Source organism: Scylla paramamosain, chromosome 15 (genome assembly GCF_035594125.1).
Source record: "Scylla paramamosain isolate STU-SP2022 chromosome 15, ASM3559412v1, whole genome shotgun sequence".
NCBI lineage: Eukaryota > Metazoa > Arthropoda > Malacostraca > Decapoda > Portunidae > Scylla > Scylla paramamosain.
In genome coordinates this window covers 1,777,311-1,800,808 of record NC_087165.1, presented here as the reverse complement: position 1 = coordinate 1,800,808, position 23,498 = coordinate 1,777,311, and the positions used below count along the sequence as shown (strand labels likewise).

At 39.1% G+C, this 23,498-nt stretch overlaps 1 protein-coding gene across 7 annotated transcripts in view; it reads left to right on the top strand.

Moving 5' to 3' along the window:
* Positions 1-23,498, top strand: part of LOC135107268 (leukocyte elastase inhibitor-like) — a 40,402-nt gene that overhangs the window by 7,882 nt on the left and 9,022 nt on the right. For 5 of the 7 annotated variants that reach the window (XM_064016931.1, XM_064016933.1, XM_064016934.1 and 2 more), the window contains exons 6-8: positions 153-338; positions 619-760; positions 3,972-4,741. In XM_064016931.1, the coding sequence (XP_063873001.1) occupies positions 153-338; positions 619-760; positions 3,972-4,102 (459 nt within the window). In that variant the 3' untranslated portion in view covers positions 4,103-4,741. Of the gene's footprint in view, positions 1-152; positions 339-618; positions 761-3,971; positions 4,742-23,498 lie in introns of those variants that run through there. The other 2 variants (XR_010271672.1, XM_064016930.1) reach the window with 1 other exon arrangement.

Below are 23,498 nucleotides of genomic sequence, written 5' to 3'. Positions count from 1 at the left end.
TCTGACTAGATTAGTTATCTTACTTTCATTATTTCATGTTTCATACTATGTTTAGATTTTTTAAATATAAATACATTTTATATCAAACTTGTGTATATTAGAATGTATAAATTACAAACCTGCTCTTCTTTAACATTGTGACAAAATTTCAGGGTTCCAGATTGAGCATGGTGTTTGTGTTACCTGATAAACGAGATGGTTTAGCAGAAGTTGAAAGCAAATTAGCCACAACAGATCTGAGTGAACTTCACAGGAAGTTGCGTGAAGTTGAAGTTGAGGTCTCCTTTCCTAGATTCAAGTTAGAAGAAACACTTGATCTGGTTGACACTCTGAGTGAGGTAAGTCAGCAGAACTGAAGTACAATGAAACACTATAGAGCATGGAAAGATATATGGGATGTGGAAAAATGTATGAGAAATTTCAAGGAAAAGGGAACTAGAGTTTCTAAGTATTAATTACATGAATAGGAGCATATAAGAATTTTCTGCTGTGACTCATGTTCTTGAAGGAGTTCCAAGAAACTGGCTTGGAAATAAATGTTATTCTAGTTAAGTATCCATTACATCTTTATTAATGCAAAATTTTTGGACTATTGCATATATTTTCTGATTGTTATAGATGGGAATGAAGGATCTTTTTGATGAGCAGTCAGCTGACCTGTCTGGGATCTCAGGCAACAAGAACCTGTTTGTCTCCAAAGTGATTCATAAATCTTTCTTGGAAGTAAATGAAAAAGGCAGTGAAGCTGCTGCAGCAACAGGTATGTTTGTCATTTGTTGGTTATTTTATGTAATGCATTCTCTTGGGTAACTGTTGTTAAGTTTTTATATTCCTATAGTTAGACTTTACATGTGAGTATCTATTTGCTACTTATGCAGTTATCTTTTTTAGTGTAAGATCTTTTGATTTTTTTTTATTTGGAGAAATTCCCTTCCATTTGCACAGTAGAAGGGGCCTTGGGGTTGATTAGATGATGAAAGTATGTAACCAGCAATGTAAGATAAACAGCGAGTTACGAAGTGAAACTAATATGAAATTTATCTTTTGTTTATTGGGAAATGTCAGCCCAACAACAATGATTGCTTTTTCTTAAAAAAAAAAAAAAAGGAAAAAAAAATAAAAAAATCCCTAGTTTCTTATGACTACAATATCCCCCAAGTTTCACAGTATCTGAGTTTCATGATCCTCAAGTTTTGTGTTGAGTCATAAACTCTTACCATCTTGACTTTCAGGCATTATTTCCATGAGGTTCACGCTTTTGTCGTGTATGGGTCACACATTCCTACTATTGGTGTCACAGTAAAAATAAATATGTACATGATATGTATTGTGTACGTATTTCCACATACAGTTCACATACTTGAACATACAAACTCTTCATGTGATTGAACCACTTGTTAGTCACAACACTAGTCACAGCAGCTTGCATGTGAGAGAGGGGGAGAAGAAGGCCAGCAATGGCAATGGCAATTAATAAGTTACTGCCAAGAGAAAACAGACAATCTTTCTGGACAAAATAGAAAGGGAATGAAAAAACTGTGAATGTGATTGGGATATCTAAGTATACTGTAAAGTGCTGGATGAAAAATAAAAGTTCAAGAACAGTGGTGGGGCCAGTGTCCTGACTTATCCTTTCCATGGTCACCATCCCCAAAAATGTTCTTTTAGGTATTGAAAGTCACGCTGTAATTATATAATTAGTGTCATCTCAATATTTCACTACATTTAACCGCTTCCCAGCAGAGGATTTATATATAGAGATTTTGAAAATGGGGCTTCTGATATAAGCCTAATTTTTAATGATGAAGAGTCAAATAGTGTTCTCCCTTAATTTTGTGTTATCTGATATCTTGCATCACGGACTCAGTAATCATGTAGTTAGTGCTAGGACACTAGAGAGCTTTAAGAGAAGATTAGACAAGTTTATGGATGGGGATAGCAGATGGAAATAAGTAGGTGTGTTTCATACAGGGACTGCCATGTGTAAGCCTGGTCGCTTCTTGCAGCTTCCCTTATTTCTTATGTTCTTATGTTCTTATGTTCTTTTTGACCAATAGGCATTTTGTCCGACTTAATTTCATGGCTGTGACTTTAATCCCAGAGTAGTGCTGTTTTTTTTTTTTTTTTTGTGTTAGTGCATTTCTTGCATCATATCTTAATATGCTGGCAAGAAAATATATATTTTTGCAATATCATAGTTGACATGAAGCTAAAGTAGGGAGAAAATTATAGTTGGCTAAGAACTTATATGTGCAAACTCAAAACACGAGCACATGATGCCACCACACACTTCACATGCCTCTCCTCTGCTCTGCCTGCTACTGCCCTGAAAAGCTCCTCTTCCCAAGAAAATAGACTGAGAACCTTAAGTAATGGAAGAGTCTATTAATACTTCTTCCTATATCTTACGGAATTGCTACCTAAAGTCAACTGAGTGATGTACATTACAGTTTTTCCCAAGGGTGGTGGCACCTGTCATCGGGCAACGGGGATGTGAATCATTTTCAGTAGAAAATAAAAAATTGTATGCTATGCCAGACCACTACTGAAAATGGTTATGGCATTTAGATTGTACACTTTTAAGCAAAAAAATATAATGAGCATGGTCTGGGTTATTACCACAATAAAGGCAGTGTGGGAGAAGCTATCCACTGAGCCTCATCTTCCCTTTTTGTGGGACAGGTGATTTGTGTATTTATAATGAGCTTGCTGCTTCCTTAATTTCTTTTTATTTTAGATATTTTGGATCACTATATCAGTTAACCTTGCTTTAAGCTGATTTTTTAGAGTACCAGTATGAAAACAATAATGATATTAAAGTATTAACCCTTCATAAAAATTGTGGAAACAAATAAACATATAATTTACATAATTTTGTCCTTAGATTGCCAACATGCGCCATACTGGCTACAGTAATATGGAAATAATTATTACTCTGATATTATCATTGTTTTCTTATTGATATTTTTAAAAATCAGCTCAGAACAACTTATCCATAAGGTGATTGAAAATATCATAAATATGTATAAACATTTGGGTAGTTGCAGGAACATATACAGTTCTCTTCAAGTTTCCAGATCTTTGAGCTTCACACCAAGTCCTAAGTTTTTGCCATCCCAACTCTTGCACATAATTTCCTTGAGTTTTGTGCTTTCATTGCCATACTGCTACATCATGCCAGATGTGAAAGATAAAACACACAATCACACAGTTCTGGATGTGCTGTGCCACACCATGTTGCTAACACTCACACAATTCTGGATGTGGAAGTGCTGCTCCGCCTCACTAGTGTTGTACTGGATGTGACGACAAAACACACAGTTGCATAGTTCTAGATGCAGCAGCACCAAACAGCCATATCACTATGTTATATCAGATGTGAGATCAAAATGCACACACACACAGTTCTAAGCCATGCAGCTGGAATAAAAAAGCATTTTTCAGTGTTCTCAATACTCCAAGTTTTTTGGTTCTTAAGTTTAGCTCTATGCCTTTGGAAGAAAGCAAGTACAAAACTGGAGAGGGTACTGTAGTGCACTAATCACCTCCCCCAAGAGTAGGATAGGTGAAAGGCTTTAGCCTCTAGAGTAACTCAACCTATGATGACTATAAATGCCCTATTCTGCCTGACATGCTAAAATTTAAATGGTTTATTCTGCCTGGAATGCTAAAATTTAACCACACAAATGATCTGCACATGCACCTTAAAAATAAGAATTCAGAAATACATGAACAGTAAATTGTCTTGCAAGTACCAAAGTTCAGATAGTTAATGAATAATTGATGGATCACTAAATCTGTCAGTAATTTCAGTTGAAAATGGGGAAAATGCATATAATTGGTAAACAAGGGTCTTTGAATTCTAGTTAATATAGGATTGCATACTTAGCATTTTTCCATTAACATTGGCAAAAACTTCTAATACTGAAATTTGGGGCAACATTTCACTTTCTTTTATCCATTCTCTTCAGGTGTCGTGGCGCAAGTAAGAATGCTTATACGTCCCATTCCTCCTTTTATTGCTGACCATCCATTTATGTTCTTCATCTATGATCAACGTTCTGGTTTGGTGCTTTTTGTTGGTAGACTTGTTAAACTGTAATATGATTCCATCTATATACTGATGTTAGATCAGTGTAATCAAAATTTTATGAAGGCTTAATTTATTCAAATTTAGATTCCATCATTATACTGTATATAGGGATCTGGGATATATTTTACCAAGCATTATTTCTGATTTGGTATCCTGAAGGAAAACAAGATATGATTTAAGAGGCAATGAATTTTGAAAATTATAAGCTAAATTCATATGAAAAATTATTTTCAAATATAATGTAAATGATAATATTGAAAATAATAGAATAATAGGACAATATGACATTGTATAACTTCTGCCTTCCTCATGCTGATTGGATAATATCTGAGTTTTCCTCAGCTGAATGGCAATTGTAAATAATCACCAAAAAGAAATAAAAATTGCAGTAGCCTTAATGTGAACCAATATAATCATATATATTTTGGTTCTTAAAGTAGTAAAAATTTCAAATCAGCCATTTTTGACAGCATATTGTTTTGTACTGCATTCAAGAAAATTAACAGGATGAATTTTCATGTTGCTGAGACTGTCTCAGTCAATGAAATTATTAGAGTAATAGTACATTCAACATTGTTTGTACACTCAAACAGGCAGTTTAATTCTTCTTTCAGGTGAGATTCCTGATCATAAAGCTGTCAAAAGAGATAATTGTTTGGTTACCTCCGGTAGACTAGAGTAAACATAATGTGAAGTGATACGGTCATTATTAAAAAATCTTTTTTGGCAGTCGAGATATATATATATATATATATATATATATATATATATATATATATATATATATATATATATATATATATATATATATATATATATATAAAGGCATCCTCCTTGGACGCTTACCTAAATAGTCATCTTCAGTTGTTAGACCTGATATATCAAATTATGTGATTAGCAGTACCACTCTCATTAAAATCTGGTGTTTGAATTAATTGTTTAGTAATTTTTTGTTACTTTAGGTATGGCAGGTGGCATGACCACCTCATCTCAGTCAAGGTCAGTATTATTATTATTTATTTATTTATTTATTTATTTATTTTTTTTTATGAAATGTATCTTATTTAATATTAATATCTTAAGCAGCTTGAGGTGTGATGGTCTGCAGTCTGCAGTAAATGATGCCTCAATGTATCTTGTATAATGTTTGAGGCATGATGATCTGAAGCCTGCAGTACATGATGTCTCAATACTGGGCAGTACATGATGTCTCAATACTGGGCAAGAGCTGATCTAGCTCTTGTAGTAGATAATGTAACTAAGTTTTATTCAGTGAATATATAAGAACTGGTCACTTCTGAAAAAGTGAAAAATCTACAATTGCAAAATATGATTTTGTTTGTGGATCTACAATTGCAATGAATGATATGCAAATTTGTGATTGCATTTGTGGAAACTAAAAGTTGCATGCAAACTTTTATATATATTTATTTATTTATTTTATTTATATTATTCCATTTATTAGTATAAATGGTCCAGTACTGATATATAAATATATATATATATATATATATATATATATATATATATATATATATATATATATATATATATATATATATATATATATATATATATATATATATATATATATATATATATATATATATATATATATATATACTATTGACATTTTCCTTAAAATGAGTAGTCAAGGCAAGATATCTACATAATGCCTTATCTCATTTTCGGAATAAAAAGATAAAAGAGCAGGATAATTCTCAGCCCTAGCTCCATCTCATCAAGTTATCTTTAAGAAAGAAAGGCACTGGGAATATGATGGCAGTATTCTACAAAGGCCACTCTAGAGTGTGTAGCTAGGCTGTTTCCCAATAGTATATTATTATTATGATGGCATTTCATTTTGGCATAACATTTTGCTATAAATCACTAATATATCATGTACCCCACTTTCAAAACTTCACAGATTGCCTACTCTTAGTTAAAACAATGCAATTAAGATTTAACTGAAATGGATGAGTAACTAGACCATAGGTTTTCAAACATTATTGCTTAGTGGCTCATTAATGATACATCAGGGACTTTGATGGCACACCAACTCTATAGTTAGTGTAGTGTATACCTATCCATGAAAATTTTGAGGTGCACTTGGAGAATGCTCACAGCACACTTCTGTGCTGTGGTGCACAGTTTGAGAATCACTGAACTAGACCATTGATTATGAATACATCTTCCTAAACTTAACATAATGCTCAAGTGGTATTCACAACAAGATAAAATTAATGATAATGGGACTTGTATTTTCACATTTGATGAAATGAAGTTTATTTGGAGTGCCCAGCCCTGCTGTAAACACTATGTGAGTTTAATCCTTTCATACACCAAAAGTTTAACAAGTTTCTGTTTCCTCTGTGACATCCCACTGGGGCTCAATGGGGGGCCTCATAGAATTGCCTGACCATGTGACAAAACATTTTATTGTGTAATCGCTTTCACCCACAAATATTACTTTTCCTAGCAGTATTATACATGCATTGTTGGCTTTGCTGGAGATTATTTTACCTTATAAAAGAAAAACAAGAAATGCAAGTATATAGCAAACTTGACCCACTAAAAAGAAAAGATAAAGAGAAACAATAAATACTTGCATTTGCCACATCATAGGTATAACCTTTCATAGTCAATTGTTATGCTTTATATACCAGCAAAGTGAATTTTTATGCAACCATTGCATTGCAACCATAAAGATTTTCATATGACCTGTAGTTCTTGAGAGAATAGAGAACTGAAACACGTGTTGGAAGAAGGGACACCATATGGAGCTCACAAGCTGCCAGCTAAAAGGACACTTGTTCATGGGCATTGATCATTTAAAATCCAAATATATGGGAGAGTTACCAGTTAGTTCATTTGGTAATCTAACTTGGATCTTTGATGGAGCAAAGTTTGACAATTCTTATAGCAACTGTGTTTCTAGCAATTTTTATTATTATTATTATTATTATTATTATTATTATTATCATTATTATTTATTTATTTATTTGTTTATTTATTTATTTAATTATTATTTTTTTATGTAATTTGCATTAAAAAGCTCAAATTGTAGACAATTCTGTTTTGACGCAAATTGGATCAAGGTACATGAAATTGTTAATATGAAACCAACTCCAAGAGGGCCTTTTTCCTGAGGACTAACTTTGTTTGGTACATAAGGGAAACATGTCAGTAGTCAATAAAGTTATATCTGTAACCATTAAAAACTATCATTTACTCATTATATACATGTTTCTTTGTTGGGTATAAGGTTACAATCTATTCATCATCTAATTTGAAGTTGTATAGTTTTCAATACTGCACTAACTATCCTTTTGGTAACTATGTTTTTTTTTTTTTTCCAAGTTTTTTCTTATCTTCTTATCTCACAATACTCACATTATTCATCTCTATTTGTTTATGTTTAGAGTACCTTTGTTTATATTTTTGTTGATTTACATAGTGATCTTACCTTGATAGGAATCATCGTTTAGGACAGCAGTCACCAAATTCTGTTGGATCAGCTTGGCATCCTACATCTCTTAACTTCAGTATTATTTTTACAAGTGATTGTTTCATTCCTAATGGTGTCCACACTAGGCATATGTAATCCTAGGAGAGCTGGAGACATGTGTCAACAACTTTCACTTATGAGCAGATTGAATAATTACAAGTTTAAATTATAGGCAGAACTCAGTAAGTTGGGGTCTCTGATTTGGCCCAACAGTTTGTCATTTGTGATTTTCAATAATTTACGAACATGCCTATCTGTAATTCACTTTTACATGCATTATCTGTCGCCATTATAACCTTAAGGCAGCCATTGTATTTATTAAATATCTCAGAGACAAGTAAATCAACTTAAGCAATTATGTTATAGCACAGAAAAGATATCAAAAGCACTGTAATATGGAGCTTAATGCTTCAAGAATCAAATATCAGTCAGACTGGAGATGATACAGATAGCTTTGATAACAACTGGAAAAATTACGTAGAAAGTTGGAGTGTATGGTAAGTGGCAGGAATGAAGTGAAGGAAACAAGGGGCAGGTGCTGTGTTATGTTAGTATAAGGTGAACAGAGTCCTGCTTTTTGAATATCTGTCCTGCTTATAGTGAAATATTCTGCTTTTTCGATACTTGTCTTGCTTTTTCATGATCTTCCCACTTCAAATGAAAAACAGGTACCTTATTAAAGTTTATTATTTCACTAGCTGTTTATTAACTTCATGGTGCACCTTTCCCATATCCTCATGTCATTATAATACAGGTTTCATATGTGCCTCACTGAGTCATCATCTACTACTGCCAGTGTGGTATTTAACTTAGGGTATGCAGACCTATGATAACACTAAGCACCCTAAAAGTACACAGGCTTGAGACTATTTCGGATACTTAGCCAAGTTGTCTGCAGCATGGGTAGAAAGTAGGCTGAGGTGAAGTGATTAGTTGCTGTGCTGGAGATCATGCATATAATTGAAGAATCCTTGAGTGTAACTGACTGGATCTTGCATCATGGTAGCACAGGCTACTCAGGGAGAGCATTTTACTTAAAGCCTCTTAGCAGGCATGAAAAATGGGCAGGGACAAATTGACTTACTGGTATCTTAAGTGCATCTCTTCTCATGTCTCTCTCTCTCTCTCTCTCTCTCTCTCTCTCTCTCTCTCTCTCTCTCTCTCTCTCTCTCTCTCTCTCTCTCTCTCTCTCTCTCTCTCTCTCTCTCTCTCTCTCTCTCTCTCTCTCTCTCTCTCTCTCTCTCTCTCTCTCTCTCTCTCTCTCTCTCTCTCTCTCTCTCTCTCTCTGTTGAAAGTAAAAGGTCCTCGACTTTTCAATACAAATAAACTTAAGAGCCCAATTCAAAGAATGACCACGATTTGTATGGTTACAATGCTATGTAATCACTAGACTCATACATATCCTGCCACCTGAAAAGCTCAGTACAGTATCAATGACACAATTCTCAGATACATGGTGAGTTGATCACACAAAGTAAGGAGGAATTTCCAAATTTAGAAAACAGTTATCTTACCCCTTAGGATCTTTAGGAAAGCAAAAAAAAAGGACGAAGTCTTTTTCCAGTTTGAATTATTTGAACAGTACATTGCTAAGCATGATCAAATACCCATTTTGGCAATGTATATGCAAATAAAAAGCTGTGTGAGTGGATGAATCAGCTCTCTCCATGTTCAGTGCAATGGCCGAGTACTTCATCCCTCTGGCTGCTTGGTAGCACTGCCTTCACATAGCAACCAGCTCACTCATTGGAGCAGACTGACCTTGAAGATACTTATGGCAAGAAACTTCCATCAAAACCTTGCTTCTCTGAGGCTACCACCACCAGCACACCTGCCACCTCATCTACTTTATGTCCCTCTCTGTTGTCTCCATTATAATGCTGCCTTAGATCATCCCAGGACCAAGGACTTTCTGACCTGATATGTACTAGAGAAGAAGCAGATGATATGGACATGAAGGAGACTTTTTCTCACTATGAAGATGTGCCTTATGGTGATGTGTCTTGGGATGATATGCCTCATGACAATGTGCCTCAGAATAAAGATGATGTGCCTTACAATATACAACATTCCCAAGAAACACCCACATTGCCTGAAGACTTGTCAGTCAGTGAAGTAAAAAGCAAGAGATCAAGAGGTGGCCTACACCTACATGTATTTTTTTTTCTCACTCTTTCAGATCCTACAACTCTGTTTTGTTAAGGCTTAAGACTATCCTACTTTGAAACCAAGGAGTCCAATTTATCCCCTACAAGCCTCAACAGTTAAATACTAGTCTGTATGAAGCATGTGTGAATTCTACAGCACTTGGATCTTTGACAGTTTATGACATAAAGCAACAGAAAGAAAAACTGCTCAGTTTCTTTGCCAATAGTAGTAGCTGTACCAATACTATTGATTTTGACCAAAAATGAAGTATCAGTATCAGTACCATACCATACCACAGTGCCGTGTCAGGTGACATTGGCAACAATGGAGTGCCACTACTTCTTCCATATTCTCTCTTCCCACCACCTCCTTGATTCCATTCATGTACTTCATCCTCTGTCTCCCTTGTACTTTCTTCCCCTCGATCATCCCCAAGAGACAGTTTCTCTGAAGACCATCCCCCCTCAAAACATGCCCCAGATACCCAAGCTGTCTTTTCACTGTGGTCATTAGCTCTCTCGTCGTGCCGGCCATCTGCAACACTTCCTGGTTTGTTCTTCTTGCCACCCACGGGACCCTCATAATTCTTCTGATGAACCACATCTCCGCCGCCTTCAGTCTCTTCTTCATTTCCTTACTAACAGTCCAGGTTTCACAACCGTATAACATACCTGACCATATATAAGTCTTCAAAATTCTTAGCCGGATCCCAGTGTTCAAAAAGAAAATGAAGATGTATTGTATCCTTTTTTGGTGATCATGAAAATAAACAATTTCTCCTAAACTATTTCCATTTTTCCGACAGGGAACGAAGGAGAGAGAGAGAGAGAGAGAGAGAGAGAGAGAGAGAGAGAGAGAGAGAGAGAGAGAGAGAGAGAGTGTGTGTGTGTGTGTGTGTGTGTGTGTGTGTGTGTGTGCACGCAATCATTAGTAGCATTGCGCAGAAAGCAGACAATCGAGGCTTTTCTTCCCATGGAGTTATATAACATTTTCATTATCCTTTTTTTTTTTTTTTTTTTTTTTTTTTCTTTCAAATGTTACAAGTAAGCCTTCCGTTGGTGGAGAGCCGTGCACCTTACTAAGCATCTTAAGTGTTCCTTCCGCTGTGTGTTCAGTGTCTTGTGAAGCTTCCTGGACATTAAGGGAGAGTTCTGTACGTGCCCTCAGGTTGTATTACTTGCTGCTGCGAGAACAAGTATATCAGTGTCCTCGCTCACAGACTCTTTATAATCAAACGCAAATAGTTCTCTTCTATAAACCGAAGTTCTGGTGAAGTAATCAATATAATGGCATTACTATATTAATTACAAAAAGAAAATAATACGCTATGACGGAGATAGACAGCACTGGCAGACGGTGTAACGGTGTCACATAATTAATAATAATATGTATTGTATTTACAATGCCTTGCCTGATTAGCAATATAAGTGTATGTATACATATATGCATAAGTGTAGATAGTGGGTGTTGGCGCATAAGGGTGGGGCGGACATGAACACGCCACCCTACGTCACACACACACCATGGAACTTTCCATACTCCTTTTATTGCCATGGATAAGTAATCAGTAGCACCTACATTATATTATCTAAGTATTCTCCATAGTTAATCTCTCCCTAATGTATTTTGGCATATATTACTCTTAACCATAAGTAGCTTTTCCCTTGCCTTATTTATGTAATTAGAGTTATAATTATGAATAAATTCATGTACTGTGAGTGCGGTCAACCCGCCCCTATTTCTACTGTCAGCACTTTTTGAAGGCGCTAAGCGTCCCTTGTGCCGGCTCCGGCAGTCTCTTGCCAGGGTGTAACGTTGTACCACGCAGAGCACATCCGTTGTTCCGTACGCGCCACACCCTTCTCCAGAACTCTGTACATATATCTAAATATACCTATTTTTATACGTTCACCTTTGACATTCACCTGAAAACCACAGAAACTCACCAAGAGTGACTTTACCTATTATACAAAGGTAAGAAACTAATGAACAGTGTCCAGCGGTAATTGATAATTCAAAACCACTCTGGAACAACGGTTACAACACTTGCCAGACAGAAGTTCTTGCTGTTATCAGACAACAAGCCACGTGTCACTAAATGAGCCCTCTCCTCTCCTCTTCTCTCCTTACAGTCAACCCTAAAAGGAAATCTCGCAGTGATGAATGTCTCCTTACTCATGAGTCGTAGTAGCATTTACGAAGAAACATAATCGAGTTTTAACAGTTTCTCTCTCCAAATTCTTCCTTTCTAACTCTATCGCCTCGCTCTGTGCAGTGGTCAGTGGTCGCCGCACACTCCACACAACTTTTCATCCTCCTTCACCGACTGGTCGATAAATGGTTATCTGGAGAAATCTCCGGAAAATAAACTGCCGTAACCTTGATGTCACAGTTTGTCCGGCGGAGGCATTCTTTATGGTATTTTTGTCGGACACTCCCAAGATCAAACAAGACCTGAGGGGACGAGGCAACGCGCGGCTTATGAATCGACACAACCTTACCTAAACACTCGTCACCGCGAAGCTCTGCACCATTAAAATTTTACAGCGTTCGCTTCAGTTTCTGTCGATACGAGCGCATGTCATGGCGTAAAAGATTGTGGGAAGGAAGGAGGAACATATAAAAGAACTGCAACGAGAACTTGCAAATATGGTCATTCATTAAACTTCTCTCCAGTCTTCGTGAAAGTAATGAAGTGAAAAATTATTGCAAAAAAAAAAAAAAGTGAGCTTAATTCTAATATTGTTATGCATTTTTGCGTGTTCTGGTGTGGTAAGGTATTGGGCACTCAGGCATCAAGACTGTTGTAGTGATGGAGGCTAAACATTTATATCCAGTGCAACTAGAGTCATTCTGCTCACCAGGGGAAAGTCTACGAATGAAAAATACACCCCACACTGAATACACAAAGAGTGCACTCCGCCGCACGAAGGTTTGCCAAGTCACGAGTTCCACCAAACTCTCGAGGAGTTGTGTAATTTTCCGGCCACGTAATGAAGGTGTGAGGGCGCGGCCTGAACGGGACGACTCACCCTAATGAAGATTAATGTCACGACAGGAAAGTTACCTCAAGTGTGTTGGGGGAGTTCGTCAGATTAATGGACACCAGGAGGAGGAGGAGGAGGAGGAGGAGGAGGAGGAGGAGAAAGGCACTCATTTCTCAAGTTTAAGTTCCCCACTATGCAGTAATTACATTGGAAACGCAAACTTGTAAAAACTTCTCTTCAATCTCGCGCCAGCTGATTAAAAACAAGGGAATGAGAATGCTTCTAATGTACAACTAGTCACTACAACCACCAACACCACTTCCACCACCAGCCAGTCTGACATGCATGCTGGTGGTGGTGGTGGTGGTGGTGGTGACGCATGAACAACAATTATTTCATGAACCATATAATATACTGTTTCTATGTGATTTAGCCAGTTTACCACTATCTTGACTTCCTTAAAGATAAACTAAGCCACATATCACACATATCTAACTGAATCCTTCCTCAACCTTTCACAAAAATGCAGCGAAGGATTGTACACAAGCCCTCCATATCCTCACATACACGTACATCCTTTTTGTCCGTCACTCGCCCTGATGACTCACGCCTCGCAGCCAAACAAAGCTGATACACAATCCATTCACACATTTATTTTTCTGCGTGCACTGAACCTACCCTTAATCCAACTCCGGCACTCCCAAAGCCTCAACACCTTTGCTCTCTCTCTCTCTCTCTCTCTCTCTCTCTCTCTCTCTCTCTCTCTCTCTCTCTCTCTCTCTCTCTCTGATGCTGCAGCTCACACTTGCCTCTATGTACACCAATACATCAAACTATAAAAAGATAAGTGAATAAATAGAAGAATGAACTAAAAATTATATACTCCATCAACGCCATTGCCAGACGTATGAATAAGAATATAATATTAGAAACAGCAACATAAAGGGCGGTTGTAAAATCGCTAATCCCATGTTAGATTGCCTATGTTCAACTCGTATCTCCTCCCTTATTTATTGACAAATTTCTTTCATTTAAAAACATTTTAATCGGGAAGAATAGGAGAAGAATGTCTGCTTTTTTTTGTGAGATATTTTTTTTTTTTTGTTCGATGAGAAGTCTAAAAAAAAAAATTCACTTTCAAATATTTGTCAAAAACGAAAATCAACTCCAAACAAAAAATTACGATAGCAGACTTTGTTCGCCTCTCATAGTTTCCTAAGCTGCAATGGCCCATGTATGTGTAACACAAATAACAACAACAGAAAGATAATTTTTATATGCCAAAATCCGCCATTTCGAGATATCGCGTCATAAAGTTTAAGGGGTGACTACAATTCACCAATTGCAGCCAGGGACTTCAAATTCACATGACACATACATCAGAATATGTTGAAAAGACAGGCATAGTTTCATTTAGTTACTCTGATAAGTTATGTACATTGGCCGAGAGCGATTCATGATTGCATGCTTAATTACCGGGGGAGGAAAGGGGGGAAAACAATTTTTGTTATATTTTGCCATATTTCTAAGTAAAAACCAGTGTTTGACTGTTTAAAATAAGTTAAATGTTAATGCTAAATATATCCGATTATTTGATCTGATTGATTATTTGCTGGATTTACGAAAAAAAAAATAATTATATAATTTTTTTTTTTTTTTTTTTTGTATATAAATGTGAGAAAAAAAAGTTTATAACTAATATTTCGTGCTCTCTAATGATGTACGCAGTGAGAAAACCGTAGATTTTCATAGGAAACTAAAGAAAAACGGATATGTCAGAAAAATATGGGGAAAAATAGGAAAAAAAAAAAGAAAACTTATCATACATGTCTCGCGGCGGCGGGCGAAACTGGAATTTCATGACGGAAGACCTCATTTCATAAGGGGAAGAATTTCTTCTATCAAAACATTACATATGTCAAAAGAAGCGGAAAAAATGCAGAAAATAAAAAGAAAAAACATTTTTTCAGCTCCGGATCGTACAATCCCCCATTAAGGAAGGTAATTTACAGTTAAACATGTAATTAATTGGGAAAAGCAAGAGAGAGAGAGAGAGAGAGAGAGAGAGAGAGAGAGAGAACTGATGAACTCCTAGGAATGATTTACTCTCCTTCGCGACAGAGGCTCAGCTCATGGAATTTTCAGCAGCCTGAAATATTCCTAACCTAAGAAGTTAATTGACAATGTTTATCACTTGTGTTAACATGTTTATTTAATTCAAAATGTAAAGCAGAAAATAATATTCATCAATATCTACTGTACTGAAAAAAGAAAAAAAACAACTAGACAGTGCAGAGTTGAAAATAATATATTTTGCAGTAAACATGAAGCGTGTTTGTGGGTTACAAATTAGTACAAATTATTTGGCATTAACATAAAAGAAAATAATTTGATACCGAGCAACAGTAACAGTCGCAGTCCTCGTCCGCCTAAAGTGTGGCTGTAATATCACATGCTCTAATTATTGTGAGAGCCTCGGCAGCACCAACAACAGCAGGAACAGTATACGCAACAGCTGCCTCGAGGCGTCGCTCCGTATAGTGTCTTGCTTCGCAGCACTGCAGGCGATATTTCCCACTAATGTGTCCCGTGAGGCATCAATAGAATATTCCATTTGTCAGTCTATCCGCGTGTCAAGCCCTGGCCATTTGTTAGTATTTGTTAGTTAGTATTTGTTTATTCGGCAGACACCTCTTCCGGAGAGGAGCAAATGTTGTGAAAAGTGTTTGTGTGTGACAGTGTGTGTGTGTGTGTGTGTGTGTGTGTGTGTGTGTGTGTGTGCTCCTGCAGCGATGATGACGCATTTCGCTCCATTCCTCACTGATTCTGCCGCCTCGGGCATCATTCCACCAACCCACCCACCGACTCTACCACCTCAGGCACACTGCTGCCATTCAAGTCGACCACTCTACCATAGCTGCCATGCACAGCCAATTCTGCCTTCATGCTGCGACCGCTGGCGAGGAGCGGATGGCGGCGACCGGGAAGCAGCGGCGCCTTCCTTGCCGCCACGCGAGGCAACACGAAACAGAGAAATGACTCACTGACCAGACTCACGGCGAGGATGACGCTGCAACTGGTGTGATGCTAGAGCTCTCTCTCTCTCTCTCTCTCTCTCTCTCTCTCTCTCTCTCTCTCTCTCTCTCTCTCTCTCTCTCTCTCTCTCTGTGTGTGTTACACCATGTTTCTCTTTTCTCATTGAGGACTCCATTATTTAGTTTAGTCGTTTGGGCGTTAATGAAGTTTTCCTAGTTTCCGAACCTTTGTAATTTGCTTGTTTGTTTATCTGTTTGGAGTGTGTGTGTGTGTGTGTGTGTGTGTGTGTGTGTGTGTGTGTGTGTGTGTGTGTGTGTGTGTGTGAATTACAGCTTCAAAGTATTTATTGCTTGTTCATGACTGGACGTAACCTAAAGTAAAATTCTTTTGTTATTTCCATTCGGAGAGAAAATGTTCCATTTTATGTGAAGAAATTCTTTTAATCCTATTTAATTCTGCCAAGAAATAGTGTTGCAGATATTTATGTCATGCTTTTCGCTCCATGAATAATTTTGAAAACGTCCTAACTTTTAAAATTTAACGTAAACTTTACGTGCTTGACGAAAATACTTCTGAATGAAATAGTGTTTCGTTACATGTAGCGACAAAGAATAGGAGTCTGTCTGTTCCTTTGTCAATCCACCTCCCAGTCTGTCTGTCTGTCTGTCATTCTTTGTCTGCCTTCCTGTGTTATATACTGACTGCCACTCTCACCTGTCTCTCCCCATACACACACACACACACACACACACACACACACACACACACACACACACACACACACACACACACACACACACACACATACACACACACACACACGTTTACGACACAAATACCAATGCAAGTATCTGTAAAAAAAATAATAATAATAATAATAAAAAAGTTAAAAATAAGGTATAGATCAAAACAAATCACACCAGCGATAAAAATAGACATAAAAAATCTTGCAGTGAAATTAGTTCAACATAAAGGGGGCTGTTTGTTTGTGTTATATTGATATTTTGTCTGGTGGGAAAAGTTTTAATGTCACTTTGAGAATAATATTTTTGTGAATGCCTCTCACTGGATACTGCCATGTGTGTGTGTGTGTGTGTGTGTGTGTGTGTGTGTGTGTGTGTGTGTGTGTGTGTGTGTGATCTACTGATATTTTCAAAGTCACATGAAAATAATTCAAAATAAACTATGCCGCTATATTTTTTGGCCATACATAAGGTAAAAAATAAATATGTGCAAATAAACAATATAAAGCTATGCAACGAAAAAAAAGAAAACAATGTCTGAAAATTTATAAAGATAATTTAATATACAATTACTACAAAATAAAGTCCAAGGGATATATAAATCACCCATGGCCGGCAGATGGAGAGGGGGGGAGGAGGGGAAGACCGGCCAGCCTTTCACCCATTCACCCACCCAACCCCCGTCCTCACACACACACACACACACACACACACACACACACACACACACACACACACATCCCTTCTAGATTAGACTTACCTTTAGGATTAATGTTAAGTATTTCCCCACCCCCTCTGTACATTTTCAGTTTGCTAACTGCCTAAATAATAAACCGTTTATTATTATTATTATTCTTATTATTATTATTATTATTATTATTATTATTATTACACACACACACACACACACACACACACACATACAGTTTGTTGGTATTTCTTTTATTTTTTTCCCGTCTGCGTGTGTTATATATTTGTTTCTTCTTTTATGTATGTATATATGTATGTATGTACTATATATATCTACAGTATTACTTTCCTACATAATCGAGAGAGAGAGAGAGAGAGAGAGAGAGAGAGAGAGAGAGAGAGAGAGAGAGAGAGAGAGAGAGACTGATAGACAAACAAATAGATAGAGGCAGAGGGGCAGAGAGACAGACAAAATTTGAGGGTAAGAATGGAGTAAGGGGCGTGATGGAACATTAGAGGCGGCAAGACTGAGTCCAGCAACGCTCGGTGAGAGGAGAACACGGGGAGCAGGACGCGGCGGAGGAAGGGAAACACGAGGGATGGGAAGAGGGAAAGAAAGAACGAGGAAGGGGACAGCGACGGTGCATAAAGGAGAGCAGTTAAGAAACACGGACAAAAGTAAGCAGGAGGGAGGAAGATATGGAAGGTAAAATGTCGCAGGAATGGCGAAGAAGAGGGAACATGAAGAAATTAATTAAGAAGTGCAGACAAGGAAATATGAAGCAGGAGGAGGAGGAAAGGAGAAAGAAAAGAAGCACAACACATTCAGAAGAGAATTGTAAGGATACACAGAAGGAGGGAAGGGTCCGTCCTTCATGCCTCTCTCTCCTCTCTCTTTCGGTGGCATCCCCCTTCCTCCCACCCAAAACTGCCGCTGCTCCCGCACTCTTAGTCTCCACTGGTCAGTACGGGCGACCCTTGTTTGGCAAACTTTATAGATGGAAAAACAACCTTAAAGTTACCGTGTGAGGAATGTGCGAGGCGGAGCGGAACAACAAGGGGCGGCGCAGGCTGGGGACAATAAGGTGAGGAAAGGTTGGGTGCTGTGTGGTGGTGGTGGTGGTGGTGGTGGTGGAGGGTCACTGTGTGTGTGTGTGTGTGTGTGTGTGTGTGTGTGTGTGTGTGTGTGTGTGTGTGTGAGTTGCTTCCATCATTTGACGCCTTTGCTCAGCCTGCAGTATAAGCTCACTCAGTCTCAGCACAAGCGGTTTTCCTACCACGTCTTAAACATAATTTCCTGCGGCTTTCCCGTGCAGTGTTGTTTTACAGTGTTGTTAGTATCACTAACACTCACGCCGTAACATTCAATGTATTAAAACTGAACCAAAACAGCACAAGGCAGCAAGGCACACCGCATAGCAAATCATCATTTTACTTCGAGAAACCTTGTATACTAAAACAGTAATGCTAAAGCAGAGCGTAAGCACCTTCACAACCTTTCGCTGCGCCGCTCCTCCTTAACGAGGGATTTCCTTGTCTGCACTTCTTAATTAAACACACGTCGCGCCCCGAGACACAGCAAACTCAAGTCCCTCACTGCGCGCCCAGCTTCTGCTGCTCCTGCCACTAGCACTACCACCACCACCACCAGCGCTACCACTACCGCCGCCGCCGCCGCCACCTCCACTATCACCACCGCCGCCATCACCACCACCACCGCCACCATTACATCTTAAGGGGAGGGAGAGCGAGGGTGAAAGGAAGGGAGAGGGAGGGGAAATAATACGTTCTTGACGGGGAATTTATACTCGGTGCCGCGGTAACAAAGGGAAGGGTCTTTGAGTTGGTTGGGCGGAGCGTGGTATGGAAGAGGAGGAGGGAAGGAAAGGCAGCGTGTGGTGAAGCTCTGCGGGAGGTTATTGCACATTTTCCTTCCAGTACTCATGAACAGAACACCGTATACTACTTTTATCGCTCCCTATATGCTGAAAAGATATTTTTTTAATATTTAAAAAATTTTCAAGTGAGGTTTTGCATCCCAATCTGTGTGACTAAATTAGTTTGTTAGTTTTACGTCAGGTCGTCCACGGCGGTCGTCTGTTGTGATAATAAGTAGTAAAGAGAAGAGGGGAAGAGGTGATGGCTTGGCACTAAGCCCGGGTGAGCAAAAAAATGCTGGTTAAGCAGCAACACCTGGACGGCTGTGCAGGAAGCAATGTTCTTCCAAGGTGTTCGCAGCGAGGAGCAGACTGGACTCAGCAACGGTGCTTTGAGGCTTGAGTTTCAAAGACTTACGTTTTCGTAAGATGACACTGGGTGAAACTGTGGACCAAAAATCAAGTCGCTTCGTTCTAAGCGGCTGGGCGAGCTGGACGAGGCTTGTCGAGACCTTAGTGAGCGGGAACCACTCAGAGCAGCGTCTGCTGTCTGGGCTCCACCGGTATCCCGGAAATGATCTGTAATTACAAGGGAGGGCCATGCTTTTTCTTTCCTTTCTCTGTTTTAACCTGCACAGCGAGAGGAAGGGAAGGTGCTCCGCTTACGAGAAGAGAAAGCACGAGCTGCGTTGAGGCCCTGGATGTGGACGTGGACGCGGGTGTGGATGAATTGAATACTCTTGCAAATATAATGCTAACTTGCGCTAAGAATCCCATCTTTTATGTCAGGTCATTACACGGAAATAAGAGTGTTTACAACGGCGCAAAACGTTCGGTGCTCTGTATTGTCAAAATATTTGGAGAAAAATACGCAATGGCTACAAATCTTCGCCCTGGACACACACGTCGGTGCGTCAAGCTTCTCCAAACACAGTGAATCACGCGCACGGTGACACTGGGCAATTCGTGCAGTGAAACAGATCTCACTCTCAAAAGCTTAAAAGGTCAATTAATGAATTAATAGATAAGTATATATAGCAAGGAAGAAATAAAATAATAAATATCATTGTCGTGATAGTTTTTTGGAAGCGTACAGCAACAAACTACATATGATGCAAACGACAGCAAAGAGTTATACAAGATAAACAAGGGAAGGGTACAAGGTGTCGCAGGGAAAGAATCCACAGCAATCTTATCATTAAAATATCTCCTCTTTTGACCAGTTTTCATGTAGGGACGTTTGCATCGTCATGTAAGATCGCATCACATAACACGACTTTTTTTTCGAGTTTTCTAAAGTTTCATTGCCGACAGAAACAAAAGCGCTCGTTACTTCGTTAGATATTTTCCTTTATAGCTCTGTTACCCTCCAGTATGGCCTGAAAGTTTGGCAGACGCTGTTTACTTTGATTCTGTCACGTCCATTGGTGCATTGTGTTAAAGACGGGGCGGAAAGAGTGCATTGTTTAGTCTGACGCCTGCAGTGGACCATTGTACCACGGGCCATGGACCACGTGTGGAGCCTGGGTCAAGGGTTGAGGCGCCTGAACTAGTAGGCGTAACGAACGAACTGTGAACAATACAATAAATTGGTTAAAGCAACGGGCATGCAGGACGCGAGGACAGTGGATGGCGAGGACAGTGTACAGAGAGGACACTGAACGGAACCATTCAAACTACCGTGAGAAAGCCTACAAAGACTCAGCCATACCTCTAAATGTATTTGTTTTGGCATTTTTCCCCCGTTGCGAGTTTCAGTAGGCAAGACACACTACTGCACCAAGGACGAAACGCAAACAGCAGTCCTCCAGTGCGCTGTAATCCAGAGCCCTCAGAGACAACGATTCGGCGGTCTGATGTGCAGTGCGACCGTCACGAATAAGGAAGAAGGTTCCAACCAGGCCAAAAATAACCCCATATCTATGACAAGTGTGGCCGTAGGAACGAGAGAAGCACATGCTGGCTCTATCACGCACATGGATTCTCAACATCAAAAAAGGTTGAAAAAAAGCTAGTGCCTCGTGTTCTGTTCTCTAAAAACTCGTGTTTGGCTGAAAATAAGAGAAAGTGCTGGATATGTTTTTTGGGGGGACTGAAAACGCGAGAAGGTGATGCAGCCACCACCACCACCACTACCACCACCACCACCACCACCTCAGCGCTGCGTGTACCATTGCATCAAAGTACTGTCATTTTTAACTTTTTCTTTTACCTTTCCGTGAAAAGTTGAAGGGTACGTACAGATGGTACATTCTACTATATATATAGATCGTATTTTTTAAGCAGAGAAGTAATTTAGTAAGTGTTGTATATATATTGTGTTATTGTGTTGGTGGAATGGCAAATGTAAAAAGTAGAAGCTTTTGTGAATAGGTACAGAAACAACCCCGTCCTCTCTCTCTCTCTCTCTCTCTCTCTCTCTCTCTCTCTCTCTCTCTCTCTCTCTCTCTCTCTCTCTCTCTCTCTCTCTCACCGCAGCTACACCTGAATAATTACAAGTCACCTGGTCACTCCATCACAAACAAAGGCCGTGGCTTCAAAGCAGTCACGGTTCAGCTGCGACGACGGGATTATAAATTTGCTCAGGTAATTATGTAAGTGTGGTGTGAGTCTCGAATTCACTGTAGTAAAAGCCACTGGCGGGTTTCTGAAATGTTCTTGGAAACTAATGATGTTTACTACGAAAAATGGGATAATTGTGTCGTGGTTGATTCATCAGAAGGAATGAGAGAACGGAGGAGGAGGAGGAGGAGGAGAACGTGATGGTGCTTGGCTTTTGCTTAACTACTTTTGTTCTTCTCGGGATAAACTCTCTCTCTCTCTCTCTCTCTCTCTCTCTCTCTCTCTCTCTCTCTCTCTCTCTCTCTCTCTCTCTCTCTCTCTCTCTCTCTCTCTCTCTCTCTCTCTCTCTCTCACAAACACACAGTTGAACGCGGCACACACACACACACACACACACACACACACACACACACACACACACACATACACACACACACACACAAGGGACATGCTGAGGCAGTAATAATGCTTGCGCCCCGGAAAGCACTGAGCGTCTCACAGGACAAGCGTCTGCGGTGTGTTTGTTTATCCACGTCTTCCGGCTTTCAGTGAGGGCAACGAAGCGGCGCCTTTCCCTCACCGAGACTCTCCAGCCCCATAAGTGCTAGTACTGTGAATAAAATGCATGATGTGGTGTTGGTTCCTAGTGAAGGTCTTCAGCATCAATGGGCTCCTCGCCGCAGCTACACCTAGCAAACTTTTCCGCCGATGTTCTTTCATTATTGCAAACTGTTTTGTGATATTTCCTTGGAAACACTTTTCTACGTTTGCGTTTCTCGTGACATGACAAAAATTTCCTGCGGGAAACAAGTTTAGTGGTGTAGCAATACTAATGTTTTCACCGACACCATCACTCATCCAGCCAAAACTGGCACAGCAGACACTCCGTTATTTTGTAACAGACGACACCAATAACGGTGCCGATAAGGACGTGACGCTTCAAATTAATACGTTAAAGAAAACTGAAAAGAAAAAAAATTGCAGGTTACAAAGTTAGTTCATTGCAGATTGTATAAGAAGGCAGCAATGTCCCTCAATGACTGAGAACCAAGCATGACATATCGAGGGTTACAAGATGGCGGGAAGACACGAAGAAAGCTTCACAACCAGTGTGGAGGATTAAAAATAATAACTTTACCACTATGGTCATACTCAGTCCATGACAGTGCTTGTGTCGGCTGCTGTATGCCGCTGTGCCGACAGATACGTATGGTAAGAGTTGCCAAAAGCAAAATTTAAAAGAAGTGGTGGTGGTGGTGGTAGTGGTGGTGGTGGTGATGGTGGTGATTGAAACTGCAGCATTACTTCACAATAAATCATGTTGTCTGGCAAAATATAATTTTCGAGTGTTTTGTCGTTGTAAATTACGTAATTGGAAAGGGAACAAGGCTATTAATTACTGTGGCCATAACGAGCCACTACTCCTAGCTTATATCAAATAAGTAATATTTTATGAAGTGAACGCTTTGCAGTGCTGCGAGAAGGGGCGGGAGAGTGCAGCAAAAAGAATGCTGCTGGTGGTGTTTGTGATCCTGCCAGAAAAGTTCCAGCACGAGGCACCATAAGGCCCTCGCTGGCACGGGAGCAATGTACCTGAATGCTGTCAGGCTGGCAACAAGTGGCTTGGCGGTGGAAGGCATGCTGTATTCTCATAACAAATCCAGCACAAAGGAACTACAGATATGATAATGTGTTTGTTTAAATCTGTCGTCCTTTTAAAAATGAGGGAAGTAAGTTTGGCAAGTGACGGTTGCTTTTATAAACATTCTTTCGGTGCAAGCTGATATATATATATCGTCTATCGGCCGAGTATTGTTATTAATCTAAGACGAGGGTTCTTAGATAGTGTGTATA